General features: G+C 33.9%; 1 protein-coding gene across 4 annotated transcripts; it reads right to left on the reverse strand.

Moving 5' to 3' along the window:
• Positions 1–2,594: 2,594 nt before the first annotated feature.
• On the reverse strand, positions 2,595–15,549 carry LOC114265145 (G-type lectin S-receptor-like serine/threonine-protein kinase At1g11300). Of its 4 annotated transcripts, none has more exons than XM_082868449.1 (8): positions 15,235–15,372; positions 6,712–8,045; positions 6,305–6,412; positions 5,965–6,170; positions 5,678–5,888; positions 5,254–5,491; positions 4,998–5,148; positions 2,595–3,034 (listed from the first exon to the last, which is right to left on the reverse strand). In XM_082868449.1, the coding sequence occupies exons 2-8, from the start codon at positions 7,997–7,999 to the stop codon at positions 2,654–2,656; spliced, it is 2,583 nt and encodes an 860-aa protein (XP_082724575.1). In that variant the 5' UTR covers positions 8,000–8,045; positions 15,235–15,372; the 3' UTR covers positions 2,595–2,653. The 4 variants fall into 4 exon arrangements, with proteins under 4 accessions (XP_082724575.1, XP_082724573.1, XP_082724576.1 ...); XM_082868450.1 differs by lacking the exon at positions 2,595–3,034 and adding an exon at positions 4,244–4,892 and having other exon boundaries at positions 15,235–15,549; XM_082868447.1 differs by lacking the exon at positions 15,235–15,372 and having other exon boundaries at positions 6,712–8,239.
• Between the last annotated feature and the right edge of the window lie 523 nt (positions 15,550–16,072).

A 16,072-nucleotide genomic window follows, 5' to 3' on the forward strand; every position in this document is an offset into this window, starting at 1 on the left:
TCTATACCATTTTACTTTGGCCCTCCCCCATCTTTAAACTCCTACCCAGCAAAATGAGCCCCCTCTATTCTCCCTTTAAACCTCCACCTTAATACCAACTATACTCCAAACCCCAAACCTTAACCCCCATAACCCTAACCCTAACCGTAATCCCATCCCCACCAGCTCCAGTAACCATCACTACTATCTCTGGTGGCCAACCCGCAACCGCTCACCGCCACTTTCTCTTCTCTTCTTTTCCCCTCACCCCCTTCCTCCAATGGCGACCTTCTCCAATCACCATTGCCTCCCCTCCCTCTCGTGCATCACCTCATGCTTCATTGCGACCCAGCCTCTGGCGACCCCAACCATCGCTATTTTCGTCTTCACCCGCAACTCAGATCTTCATCTGAATCGACGAGCAACCCAAATCCTGTCGCGTCGCCATAGCGTCGCCATCGCGCCTCCAAACCCTAGCGACCTAACCATGTGCAAAGAGAGAGATTGCAGTGGCGGTGGGGTTCGCGATCACGATCAGCAGGGGTAGAGATCACAATTGCAGTGATCGCCCGATCGTGATTGTAGTGGAGATTGCGATTTCAAATCTGGAGAGAAGAGAATGATAGAGGAGAGAGAAGAAGAATAAGAAAAAGAAGAAGAAGAGGGCTAGGGTTAGGATTTAGATCTGACATGGATAGGCCCACAAAGCTTACGGCCCACAGCAAACAACCCCAAACCCATCGCTTGGGACCCATAGCATAACCCAGTTGGCAAAGCCCAGGACAGCTGGAGGCCATCTGGACATGGAGGGCCAATGGCATTCGGGCACATGGCAGGTGAAACACAGGCCACATCAGCAGACAAAGATCTGCAATTGCCACAACACATCACCATTAATGCAGCCCATCACAGCATTTATTACGACAACACCTCCCCGTCGGAACAGAGCCCCCTCACCCTGAACAAGGTAAGCTACGGCACAGGCTTTCGGCGGAATGGGGCACGTCACAAGGGACAGTGAAATGATTATCAAAGGATATAAGCAAGAATCGAAGACAAGAGGAAGGTTAAGCGTTTCTATCTCTCGCTCTCTCTCTCTCTCTATATATTTTTTCCTTCCTCCTCTACTGATTCGCACGCCGGAGGGTTCACTGGGGGACTACCCCGTTCCCCTTTGTGGACTTGCTTGCAGGTCATCTGGTGGAACCATCCGCCTGAGTCAGAACTTGAGGAGCTTGGACCAGCCCGGCCCATCCACCCAGGACGAACTGCATTATCAAGATCTATGGTTAGGGTTTCAGAAGAAGAGGAGGAAGAAGAAAAAGAAGAGAATGAGGTGCTGGCACCTGCAGTGGGTAGTGGGTGGTGATGGTAGCAACACGGTGGTGGAAAGAATGAGAAGGAAGAGAAAAGTGTTGCAATGATGGTTGTGGTTGTGGTTGGGGTTGGGGGTAACGGGAAGGTGGACGGCGGCGTGCCGGAAGTGATGTAATTAGGGTTAGAATTTGGAAAATTAGGGTTAGAGGTTTAGGGATGAAGGTAGAAATAAAATTTTATCTTTGAATAAAATTGGAATTAAAAAAAATGAAAGAGTGGAGTTGAAAGAAATATGGTAGTTAAATAGCAGCCCTCATATTCTATTCATATACCTTAAAATGTGAATAATTTCAATTATTTAAACGGATTTCGAAATAGACCTAATAGTTACACAACAGTGCCACCCCGTCTCCACAATTTATATGGTTGTCTTATTAGTTGTTAGTGGGAAAAGTGAGTAATAAAAATATCAAATTTCTCTACATAATATTTGAGCGTGTTACTTTAAATTAAAAAGTTATGCTACATAACTATTAGGCTTTAATTCAAATGAGATTTGATACGTTTAGTAATAAATAAATAAATAATTTTAAATTTGCAGCAGTAACAAAAGCAAAACACCAAAAAATTTAGGGGCATATAAGCTTTAAAAAATAAGGAAACAGCAGTCTCATATGCCAATGTTTCCTTTCCACAGCTCCATTATGTTCTAGAGTGTGAGGACAACAAACTTGATGAATAAATATGGGACTATTTCAATCAAGTGTGATTTTTTGAAAAAAAATTATAGATAAATGGTAAACTTTAAACATATTAATAATTATAATTATAATTATTTTTTTATCATTTTGTAAGAATTTTTTGATGATACATGTGATAAGTAATTGGGGGAACTACATATAGGTGGGAGAAGGAGAAAAAAATTATCAACACATGAGAGGTGCAAGCCACGGTCTTTCATTTGCACCCCATCACAGACACACTTGCACCCTTCATGTGTTAATAATTTTTTTTCCCTTCTCCTACATGTACATAATTTTCCCAAAGTAATTTTCCCAATAAATATCAGCTTGTATAGGGAGTAATTTTTAATTTTTATTTTTATTAAAATATGAAATAAAAAAAATGTTTGGAAATGACTTTTTACACAAAAAAATGAAAAAAATAGAGTGAATGAGAAGGAATTTTTAATTTTTTATATGAGTTGAATTACCTTTCTGATTCTTCCCAACCAGAGTCAAAGTCTTATTTTTTCAGAAAAGAAGTTCTCAACATATAAACCTTAAAGTGACAAAAGGTAGAGAAAACCTGAGACATATATTTCCAAGGGAAGAACCATGTGAATCTAATCCAAAAACTAAACATAATACCTAAAATCATATGTAGAAACAACTCCCCAAACATCACTACGAACTAGATCTAAAGGAGCAGAAGCTCTTATAGTAGATGTATGAAAAGATAATTGAGACATTTTACATTTAAAGCAACGTTCAAAAACAATTTTCTTATTATTCTGAAGCAAAAAAAGAAGGATCTTCTGAAGAAATAGAAAGAGTGTTGAGCATCTAGTGAAGAGCATGGTTGTTCTGTCACACCAAAGTGGATGAGAAACCCTAGCTCCAACATTAGCAGCAATAGAAGAAGCATCAGGTGAAGGAAAGACCATGACAGTGACTGTGATTGGGTAGAGGCCATCTTTACTCAAGCATATGTAGAGGACTCTCTCCAGGTGTTTGTCCTGAATGGTAAAATGAGAATCATCAAAATTAAAAGAGCAATTTTTATCACAAAAAAGTTTATGAACAGAAAGTAGATCAGAGGAAATGTGAGGAACTCTAAGAACATTATCAAGTTTGATAGTATGAAAATCTGTAGTTAAGAGACTGTTACCCTAATGAGAGATAAGTAAGCCTTGATCATTGCAAATAGAACCGTATCGTTGCCTTGAAACTCATGACTGAGAGAGAGATCAGACATGGCAGCCAATTTAGAAGGACGTGTCATGCCTTGATAGGCATAATTCATGCGATAATAATAGTCCAAGGCAATGTGACCAATTTGTCATAGATCTGACAAATAGGCCTGCTGAAATCTTGAAAAGAAGAAGGTGATTTGTACTGTTGTGATCCTCCACCTCAATTGGAAAAAGGAGTAGTGGCAAACCTTCCGTTTCTAAATAATGAGCTAAATCTTAAATGAATGATTGTTGTATGTAATGATGCTAAGAAGTAACATGTTGTCTTGAATGAATTACTAGAAGTAGCAACAAAGTCCATTGGTCCAACTGAATCAGATGATTCCTTGAGCGACAATTCTTCAGCATGTAGAAGAACATGTGGACCATCTTCCGATGTATCGAAAAAAGAAGAACATGCGGATCCTCAAATGATGGAGGTTCATTTCAAGTTCTTATATTGCTAAGTGAAAGGCATTATATTCATTCGAAAGACCATTTATAGCGATATGTAGAAGTTCTTCATTATCAACATAGATTGAAATGGCGGTAAGTCTGTCTCGAATAGGCTTAATACATTGAAGATAAGAATCAATAGAATCTAGGGTAATCAGCGCTTGATCTGTAATCCTCCATTGATAAAAAAAAAAAATTGGGTTTAAATTCTCTATTAAGTCACCAGATTCTTTACATAAACACCTACCAGGACACGAATTCAAACCGTCAATGATCGCTAGAAAGTCATAAGCACATAATGTTGTAGTAACTTGGTACTGCCAGAGTTTGAAATTGGAATAATCTAGCTTAATTGGAACCAAATTAGATATGTCCAATAGTAAAAAAAAAAGAGGACTTTGAAGAGTGAATCTTGTTCTAGAGCTTGATTCAACAGGAATTGAAGTTGACGGAGAGAAAGAATATGAGGAAGTAATGTCGCAATGGTAATTTGGTCTTATGCTATGATACCATGAAAAGATAGAGAGAGAAAAAACAGAGAGAAAACCAGAACTAGAAAACTTTTCATTCTTTTCCCAATCTTTTACAGATAATACAAGAATATTTATACAACTAATTACAACACTAACTAATCCCTAACGACCTCACTGCCAGCTGTCACATTACAAACTAGGAAACTCAAAACAATTACAGCTCATTCAACTGTAATGACTCTCCCTTAACAGATAGGTGGTCTATCAGTAAACTACTTGATGTGAGATATCTTGGTTAAAATTACAATGAAAAGTAAACTAACTCTGAAACTTCAACAAAAATCCTCATGTACATGTAAATGGAAAGAACAAAAATAAAAATAATCATCTCAACACCTTGGATGTTATCGACCATCAACAGTTGTAATAGTAAGTTCATTCCTAGAACATCGGCTCTGATTTTTTTGCAAAGACTGTCTCTTTGATGTTGTTGGTCTTTCAGTAAATGCAGGTTGCTTTGGCTTTAGAAGATATGAAATTTCATTACTTAGCATAGAAAGAATTGCAGATATGGTAGGCCTATCTATTGCAAATTCTTGCACACACAATAGTCCAACATGAATGCATCTCAAGATCTCCGGTCCAAAATCTTGACAAGATATCCTCGGATCTATGAGTGTCACAATTTTATCTTCATTCCACAATTTCCAAGCCTGAAATTTTAGTAGTGATATGCCATGTAAAAGTTAAGTTTGAACTGTGAATAAACCTTGGATTATTAGATAACTAAATGATGCAAATGACTCAAGTGGACTTACATATCCTAAAAGGCTCAAAGCTTGCTCATCATCATAAAAACTAGTGTTCCGTCTTCCGCTTACAATCTCTAGTAACAATACCCCAAAACTGAATACATCTGATTTCTCGGAAAAGCTCCCCTGCATTGCATATTCAGGAGCCATATAGCCGCTGCATCATGATAAAATTGATTTTATTGCATTAGATTAATTTCATAAGAAAGAAGGGGTTCTGCAATGAAATTATGAAGATTGGGATAAAGAGACATAAACTTACTATGTTCCAACAACCCTTTTTGTATTGGCTTGATGTTCATCACTACCAAAAATCCTTGCCATACCAAAATCTGAAATTTTAGGATTTAGCTCTTCATCCAACAGAATGTTACTAGCCTTTAAATCTCGATGAATGATCCTTAATCTAGAATCCCTATGAAGGTAGAGGAGACCTCTACCTATCCCTTCAATGATGTTGAGGCGTTTACTCCAATATAAGAGCTTTTGTTTCTTTGGATCTAAAATAATGTTGTTGAAAACAACGAATGAGTGAATATAAATGAAATTATGCTGTATTTATCAAATAAATAAATAAATGAAATTATGTTGCATAGAAGTTATAATTTGGCTAAGGCCAAAAGTTTAGAATATAGAGAGACATGAAATTCACACTACAATAAACAAGAACTTCTGCATGTACAAACCGAAGAGAAATGCATCCAAGCTTTTATTTGGCATGTATTCATAGATCAACATCTTTTCTTCTCCTTCTACACAACATCCAAGGAGTTTAACAAGATTACGATGTTGGAGTTTAGAAATCACCACAACTTCATTCATAAACTCCTCTAGCCCTTGGTCAGAGGATCTTGAAAGCCTTTTCACGGCTATTTCTTGTCCATTTGGTAATTTCCCCTAAGACAAATACCAGAACAAGATTAATTTTGCTTTTCAATAACATTGCATCAAGCTGAACATGAACAATCATTACCTTGTAAACTGGACCAAAACCACCCTGTCCAAGCTTATTGGTCTCACGAAATTCATCTGTTGCAGTTGCAAGCTTCTCAAAGTCGAAGAGTGGTAGTTCTTCAAGTTTAATTCGGTTCAAATTATCCACATGCGACATTTCAGTATTACATTCAGAAGACAATGACCATTTCTTAAAGACTTTCATGATACTCTTATTTTTCATTCCTGATTCAAAAGCAAGTGTAGGTTATCGACTACATTATTAGAGCAAATACTTATTTATCAAAAAAATTTATTAGAGCAAATATTCAATTTTCATATATTTTTTAGATAAGATAACTCTATTTGGTTGTACGTACCTCTGTGTTTAACCATCCACTTCCATGAAATGTATGTGCAAACAACAATGATTATTGACCCTATAATCACTGAAATTGCAATGACAGCTTTCATGTTTCGAATTTTGTCTGTGAATTGGAAGAAATATCAAATGAGTTTAGCTAGAACAAAGTCATAGACCACATAATTACAAGCTTATCACAAATGTTATAGCCATTTAAGTTTCTTCAGAAAATCATAGCACAAAGTTTGTTAATGCAACAAAAATTGACTAAAGTATTTGGAGAATTAACAAAAAAATGTCAGATATGTAAGTGAAATCTGGTAACTTGTGCTTTATTAATCTAAACAAACAATGAAAGCAAAATGGAATAAGTTGAAGCACAAACTTAAGTTAAACAAGAATATGGAAGGTAAAATATATTACCAAGCTCTGAATATGCCACACGGATGTATAGATCTGCTCCACCGAAGGAAAATTTCTGCATGTCAATTAAGTTTCCATTCCATAACATGCAACCAATGCCAAATTTATATGCATAAGCTGTGCATGAACAATTCTTTAAGCACTGATTTTCGCACTCATCTGCTAGAGCCCCTGACCACTCTGGAAGTTCTGGCACTTTCATTGTTGTCAGCTTCAAAAACCCATCTTTTCTGCTCTCTTGGCTGCTACTACTAATATTTCTCTGACATTGCAAAGCTGTCCTCCTTGTGCACCCACCAGTAAAATTTCCACTATTCCATTCCTCCACGAGCGCTGGCTCAAACCCTCTCAAACAGGAACAAATTGGCGAGACCTTTGAATTGCAACTTCCAAATGGCCCACACTTACCATATACATCACACTCAGCTGGATGTGACCATGCAACCTCCAACTCTTGCTTCCCTTTATTCCAAAGCATCTGCAATAGACTTCCTTGGTGACTCAGGACAATGTATGTTAATGTAGCTGTATAAGTGGCAATAATAGATACAGTTCCTTCTTTGTTATCTTTAAGATTAATAAAATCATGATATGAAGGGCTGTCGTTTTGCACTCCAATAAAGATTTGACCATCCCAAGGACCAGTACGCCAATACGGATGACTACCGTTCCATATATAGAATTCTGGGATGGTTAAAAGATTAATCCCTCCAGAGAAGCTTCCAACGGATGGATCAGAAGGGCTTTTCCACGATTTCAACAGGCTCTTCTCACCTGTACTTGCATCACTGATAAGTTCCATCTTATGTATGAACGAGTCTGAAGGGTACTTAAAACTCTCCCATCTTGTATTTCCATTAGAATTATCTTTCAATACAAGGTTCCCAGTGTCTAACAACTGAGCACTTGAATTAGCCGTGGAATTTAAAGCATTTGATGACCAAATAACCTCTTTCTGTTCATTCAAAAGTACTAGATTGCCATCTTTGGCTATGATCAGAGTCCCAGAAGAACAGTTGGTTAGAGGCATGTCTCTATTAGCAACCCACACCACAGTCCTCACAGGCACATTGTTGTACCAAATACCGACATAGCAATTGGCAGTATTGACAGGGTTGAAGAATCCCAATTGAAAGACCTTGTTGCTTGAGATTATCTTTTCGCGGTCAGTGGCGGGTTGAGTGACTGTAATGGTGTCTATTGCAATAGAAAACTTTAAACAAAAACAAGAAAATAAGAGAAGGAGCTCAAGATATTGCATTCCACCTTTGCAAATGATGAGTCCCATAACGTGTCTTGTGCTTCTTGGCGGGTATGGAATTGGATTATTTATACTGCCATGAATAAATTTGAATCTCTTATTCTTCATTGTTTTCAGCAGGACAGACATTTCAAAGGAGTATATTTTTCTATACTATAGCATCATGTGGTATGTACCTCTTGTTATGCAGAACATCTATTTTTTATGATCTAAAAACATATTTGTTTTTCTTTTGCTTTTTTCTCTTGTGTACGGATTTGTGTAGAGATTTGTATAAAAAAAAAAAGTATGTGTTTAATTTATTTTCTCTTTTGTAACTTTTTTTACGAATTTAAAATCCAAATACAATGCTAGAGTTGAGCAAAAAGTTTACAAGCTAAAAAGCCAGTTACGTCAGTCAAAGTTTCAATAAATCTACAAACACAAAAATCAAGTACAAGTTACCCACTTCAGCCAAGTTCCAATAAATCTATCAACACAAAAATTAAATACAAAAAATACATTGATGGGAAAAAAATTCTAAAAAGGGGTCCCCTTGTTTTGGGGTGGGTAAAAAGGGGTCCCCCTGCTCATGTATGCTATGAACATAGTTTTAAATAGTGATATTGAGAGATATATTGGTATCGGTCACATGGTAATGGTATTGGGTGTACCGACTGATACATATCGAGAATTTTCTGTCATGGTTGTGAATTTTTTAAAATTATGAGCCTCAAAAAAGAGATTTATAGCAGTCAAATTGACTGTATACATAGGGAAATGTGACTTTAATTCAAATTGATATATCAAGGTATATCAGTATTGAAAGGACAAAAGCCCATACATATCAGCTCATGTTTAAAATCATGATTATGAATATTATACAAACCCATGATATCATAAGTATTTTATAGTACACAAATATAATCATTATTTATAAAAGAGAAATATTCGAGACTCACAATTTGTCCACAATGACATCACAAAGAAGTTGAACTTTACATGATTGTATTTATGACAAATCAAAATTTTACAAAAAAAAAAAAAAAAAAAAAAAGCTGTCATTTCATTATAAGTAAAATTATGAGTTTTAAATTGTAAGTTAAAATCTTTTTCCTTTATAAAATTATTTTGTTTTCGTGTTTCTAAAAATAAGGCTCATGTTGGGTTTGTGGGCCCTGATAAATATTGTTCCCTAGGTCCAATGGGGGGTTTGGGGAGCCTCCCCCAAAGGACGGGGGTTCTAGGTGGTACTTTAGTAATTTCTTCTTGCTGCCAGGTTACCATAATTCTATACTTATAAATAGATGAAGGGGGCGCCACTTTTCTGTAAAAGAGTTGTATTATTTTCTTATTATAGTGAAAATCACAGCAGCCATTTGTGTTCTTTGTGTATGTGTGATTTCTTTGATTCGTTTATCTTTTTTGTTTGTTATTTTGTATCTCACCGATCCTAATTCGGTTAGGAAGAGACGATTTCCTAACAGTTCACACCTGACCTGTTCTCCTCATTGTTTTTCTAGGTGTGGAAGACCATGTAAAGAGTTTAAAATACTAAGTCAAAGAAGACTTCCTTCAAGAATGCAGATTCTTAAGATTATGCTCTTTGGGCCTATGGCCCCATCATGGGTCTCATTTCAATAATCTGAATCGTTCATTTTTTAGATTACAACATGTAGATCATTTATGAAAAAAATCAAATCGATCTGATAACTATAGCCATATCAGTTTATGACCCTTATTTGCAAATAAATGAACAAAAAATATTATTTGAAAACTAGACCATCTAGTTTTTTGAGGACATGCAATAAACCAACGTGTTTATGGTTATCGAATCAACTTGATTTTTCTCATGAATGATCTACATGTGATCTAAAAAATGAATGATCCAGATCACCAAGGCAGAATTCATGGTGGGCTTCACAAACCTAAACAACACGATACTTTGTGAACTGAAGAGAATCTGCCTTATTCCTTCAAATATTATACAAAATATTAGCCATTTAGAATGGTTTCTTAAACAATCAATTTGAACACTACGTATTTGATACCATTTCGTTTTTAGTTTTCAGTTTATATTTACAAAAATTTAAAAAACTGTCATAAAAACTTGTTTGATAATTTTTTTGTTTATAAATGGTTATCTCAGTTTTTAAATTTGAGGAAAAAACGTAAACTCAAAAAATGAGTTTATGTTGGTTTTTAAACAGAAATTTAAAAATATTACTAACAAAGAATTTTTTTTGTGTATGATCCCATTGTCATAAATAATAAAAAATAAATATAAATATTTTAGACCTGAACAAACATATTTTTTAGTTTATGTTTTTAAATTTTTTTAAACATTTTGTTCAAACCAAACGCGTTTGTAGTTTATGTTTTTCTAAAAATAAACAAAAATCAATTTATAAAATCTTTGTAAACATAAACCAAAAACGTAAACGTTACCAAATGCTAAGGTTTGGTAACGTTTACGTTTTTGGTTTATGTTTCACAAAATTTTTTAAATTGATTTTTGTTTATTTTTAGAAAAACATAAATTACAAACGCATTTGGTTTGAACAAAATGTTTAAAAAAAATTTAAAAACATAAACTAAAAAATATATTTATTCAGGCCTAAAATATTTATATTTATATTTATTATTTATGGCAATGGGACACACATTATAATTGAAAAAAAAAATTAATTAAAAAAAATAATTAAAAAATGTAATTGGAAAAAAATTTAATTGAAAAAAAAATTAATTGGAAAAAAAATTAATTGAAAAAAATGAAAAAAATTAATTAAAAAAATAATTGAAAAAAAAATTAATTGGGGAAAAATATATTTGAAAAAAAAATTATTTGGAAAAAAAATATTTGAAAAAAAAATTAATTGAAAAAAAAAATTATTTGAAAAACAAATAATTGAAAATAAATTATTTGAAAAAAAAATTAATTGAAAACTGAAAACGTAAACTCATTTTTTGAGTTTACGTTTTTTTTCTTAAATTTATAAACTGAGACAACTATTTATAAACCAAAAATATTAACAAACAAGTTTTTATGATAGTTTTTAAAATTTTTATAAATATAAACTGAAAACGGAATTGTTACCAAACAAGCCCAATGTTTCTTTATAATTTTGATTAACGTAACACTTATTTCCATTTTCATCAATATTTCGTTAGTTTATCGTTGACTATTCTCATGTTCACATACCATATTTGGATAAATTATGGACAAATCTCCTGAGATTTACTTAAAATAAAGATTATCCCTATGATTCTGGAAATTACATCACGTCCTTCAAGTTTCTAATCACATAACAATTGATCCTTTTTATTAATAAATCAAGTAATTAACAATTTTAACGATGTCAGAAATATATTTCAATTAACAATTCATGTAATTTTATTGTAGTATAAGAGAGTAGTTAGGAATTTCATTTTTCTGTCAATTTTGTTAAATAAAAAATTCTAATAATGAGATATTTGTAATTTCTAGAACTACAGGGATAACCTGAATTTAAGTAAATCTCAGAAAGTGTATTTGTAATTCACCCTATTAATTTTATTTGTTTTAGTCTTACTATAGGAAAGATTGACATAATTATGTCAAATTCATGAGCTTATTGTATTTTTCTAAAACTAAGGGGTGCTTAGTGTAATTTGTCCTATAATGTCTAGTTTGGTTAACGAATTTTTTTTTTAACACCCAAATCACTCTCATAATTGTACTCCAAACAACATTCGATTATTTAAGAATCTACTCAAAGACTTGATTCAATAGCTGAGTTACTGATTGGGTGTGTTGATTGGATGGATTATACAGACTCGTGAGAAGCATTGTGATAGGTGGAGCTGCTATCAAAACATCAAACAAGTAGCATGGGTGGACGACTTAAGTAGGAGAAGAGTGTGGGTAAACAAGATGAACAACAATTGCTGATGCACACAAAGGCACAAAGGTACGAGGGAGACTAGTGTACAGGAATTCTAGCCAGATACGACGACAACTGTTGTTGGAAGGAAACTTCAGGTAGATTAATTGAGAAGTTTGACGTAACAAAGAGGTGTACACCTAATGTAAACTAGGCCTCTTTCACTTTACTTTGGGTCATGGCAGTGATCTTTCTGGTTGTGCGCACAAACGAGGAGAGGAAGGGCCACAACAGACAGCAAAGTGATGAACTATGTAGGACACATCGGTGAAATTCAAAGAATTACAGAGTGATTTTGCTCAAACACCCTTTTTATTTACAGTAGATGGCAAAGTGATGAACTATGTAGGATACCTCGGTATGGAGGTGTGCGCCATGCGGATTCGTGTGACAGATTTGCAGCAAGCAGCTATAGACATCCTATTTTGACAGTTTATAATCACTACAACAAAACGCACCTTTGGCGACTAAAATTGGCGACTAAAAAAATTTTAGTCGCCAAAAGTTGTGGAATTGGTGACTAAATATTTTTTTAGTCGGCAAAAGTAAAATATTTAGCTACTAATTTTTTTTAGTAGCTACTAATGTTTTCTAGTCTTAAATTTTCACAAGATCAACAACCTAATCATTTGCAGCAGCATCTCACATTTTTTAGCCTTGAATTTTCTCATTTCTTTTCTGTAATTCTTACCGCCAAATATAGCTTCCTCTTCTTTTTTTGCATCTGCCCATTCTTGTTGTTCTATGATTCTAACTGTTGTTAAAAAACCCAATTGTTGCATTGAAAATTTACTTAATTTGCAATAGCACTATGTTTGTGAAATTACGGAGTCCAAAGTGCTTAAAGGGGATGAATAGGTCAACCAATTAAAATTATTGATTTTAAGTTTAATTTTAGTTGATCAAACAGATTGAATCATGAATAAACAATCAACACATGAATATCATATTTTACATGAAAAACCCAACAGGATTGGTGAAACACAACAGGTGGGAAATTTTGACATTAAGTTCTTGCAATCTACGGGAGCATTTGGTGGGTGAGATTGATATATTTAATTTTGTTGGCTATATACATGGTGGATTTCTTTATCCTTTCCTGCACTGTTATTATGTGGGTGAGGTTGCATTATTCAATTTGATAAAGCCTCAATTCCAAGTCCTTGTGGCTACAGAATCATCTTCTACCATTCAGCTCTGTTTAGAGACATGTCTCTCTGATACATTGTAGGCAATTATTTTCCTTCCTCCTTTACCATTGTTTGTTCTCTTGTGTAATGGGTATAACATTGTCTATTCTCTAATTTACATATTTAATTCTTCATTGTGGTATTTTTCTTCAAATTTATCAGACATGCACTAGTAGTTTGCTAATTCAATATCCAGTGATTTTGATTTTGATGACTTTCTTCTCAGTTGTAAAGTTTTGTACAGATTGCATTCATGTCATGTTGTTTACAATTGAGTCTTAATCATGTGCAGGGAATCCTTACATATACCCCTCGCTTGCTTTTAATTGGTTTTCAAGGTATTTTGACCTAGTTGTAATGTTGAGTCTTTGTTCAAACATCTTGTGTTTCTGCTAGAGTATAATATATCAGAATTATTAATTTTATAATTGTTATAATTTGAAATGTCAATTTTATTGAATAAGTGCTAATGGGTTTTTTTTTTTATTTTTTACAGATTGCTTTTGCGTGAGCTATTGTGGATATTTATTTTTGTGTACAAAGAGCATTTATTCTGTATATGGCATCTATTTGTGTACAATTCTCTGTTTTGGAAATACAGTGTTTTTTAATGTAATATTTAATTTAGATGAATTATACTTGGTTAGAATGAATTTATATGATACTTGGAATAAGATGTTATAAGTTAAAGTTTTTGGATAGTTGATAATGAAATGGGTATTATTGATAATAGATTTAGATTATAATTGATAGATATATTATTCTGTACATGTACAGGTTGCATTGATAATGGAATGCATATAATTTAGAAATTAATGAAAAATATTCAATTTGTGCATTTAAAAAGAATTAATAAATAGAGCTTTTGGCGACTAAATATTTAGTAGCCAAAAAATAAAAGGGAACTTATTGGCGACTAAACAGTTAGTAGCCAAAAAAAAAAGAAGTTTTTGGCTACTAAAAAATTAGCAGCTAAAAGGGAGTATCATGATTTTAGTGACTAAAAAATTGATAGCCAAACAAGACTGCCACGTTTTTGGCTACTAAAAAATTGGTAGCTAAAAAGTTGATGATGAAATTTATTTTTTTTTTGCGACTAAATATATTTTTTTGGACGACTAAATTTTTAGTCGCTAATTGGTGACTTTCGGCGACTAAAAAAAAATTTAGTCGCCAATTCTTTTGCCGACAGTCAATCAACGACCAAACGGGCGACAAAGAATTTTAGTCGGGAAAAATATTTGGCGACCAAAAAAATGACTTTTGGCGACTAAAAATTTAGTCGCCAAAAGTGTAATTTGTTGTAGTGAATGATGAACTTGAGTGATAGTCAGGAACTTCCAATTTGTCAGCTTTAATCCGGAATTGAATGAGCCGAGACTAATTTTAGCCCATCCAAACCCCCCCAACAACATGTTCAAAGCCAAGTTGAGCCATATTGGATTGCCAAGGTTCAATTCCTTTCTATTCTCCCTTGACTTCTCACAATCTCAGAAAAGGGTTGAGGGGAATCTCAACCTTTAAAATCCGAGGGAACAAGCGAGCGACTGAAGGTCTTCAGGCTTTGATCTTTATATCATTTCCAAGGTATTTATACCTAAGATTTCTTTTTTGGGTGAATAACCTAAGATTTCATTACATAGTAGTTTACACTTTACTATAAATTGCATGCTTAGGGTTATTATTATCTTGTAGTTGTATACTATTTGGCTAGAGTCGCATGATTAGGGTTTTCATGTCATAACAATGATTTTGAGTTGGATTGCCATATTTTTCATAATAATCATGTTCTTATTAATTTCACATGACTTTAAGTATGGTTAGCATTCATGATCATGATTTATGATTTCATGGAAATATTCAATATCAAAAAATCATAAACTAATTATTAAAGGGCCTAACCACCTATTTACAAAATAAAAAGACCCAACTAACTCTTATCCAACTAAAATATAACAATCATAGTAATTGTAATTACATCAACAAACAAGGTTCATCTTGCTTGTATTTTAGATACCCATATAACTATTGGAGGCCGTTGAAGTGACTAATTTTAGAAATTAGGATGCATTGAGAACAAAGAAATTCAAACAACAAAATCATCAATCACAACCATCATAAACAAAATCGGTGTATACCCACATAACAGAAACTCACAAATCAAGCTTACCTTGTGGGTGTCGATGAAAAACTTCAAAGCCTGAGATCACCATCAAGAGCAGCCCAAGAGACAGACACAAAAGAGAGAATTGCACAGATTGTAGATGGAAAAGATTAATTATATAGGATATGTGGTAGTAAAGCAACAAAAGGATGTCTAGGATAATGAAAATGATCCTTCATGATCCTGTTGTGGTAGTCTTTGTTGTTGTGGTTGTGTCACCATGTAATTGCACCCTACAGTGTTGTTGACGCGGTAACCCCAATTACCCATCTCTCTCCCTCCTCTCTCTCTCTCTCTCTCTCTCTCTAGAATTTTCTCTCTTCGTTTGCTGCGAGTGTGTGCGCAAGTCTCTTTGTTGTTGACGTTAGCTTTCGCCACCTCCTCTCATTCTTTTCATGAAGCTTCCTCTGTCTCTCATTTGCTTCTTTTTCCTCGGTATTGTATGTTAGACACGTGTCCTTAAATACTATTCATGAATTTTTTTTTCAACAATGATAGAGATCACTAATTTTGGAGCTCTAAGAAGACCACTAATGACATGGCACTCAATAAAAAATAAAAAAAAAATACAACACCAAGGTCAAAACATCAAATCATTCATGGTAGGGCCACTGCCACATCATTAGTGATAGCACTAATTAGTGCTCTCATTCATTTTCCTTTTTTTTTTGAACCGAATGCTATTCATGAAAATCACTTGGCAACTCTAATGGAGCACCTAATTCATCCTCTCACTCCTGCTCCTTCATCCTTTCCCTCTTTTTCTCTCTCTCTCTCAATTTAAATAAAAATAAAAATAACATATTAAAAAATCAACAATGATTCAAAATATTAATTTTGATAC

Source organism: Camellia sinensis, chromosome 5 (assembly GCF_055761805.1).
Source record: "Camellia sinensis isolate YWXY chromosome 5, ASM5576180v1, whole genome shotgun sequence".
Lineage (NCBI taxonomy): Eukaryota > Viridiplantae > Streptophyta > Magnoliopsida > Ericales > Theaceae > Camellia > Camellia sinensis.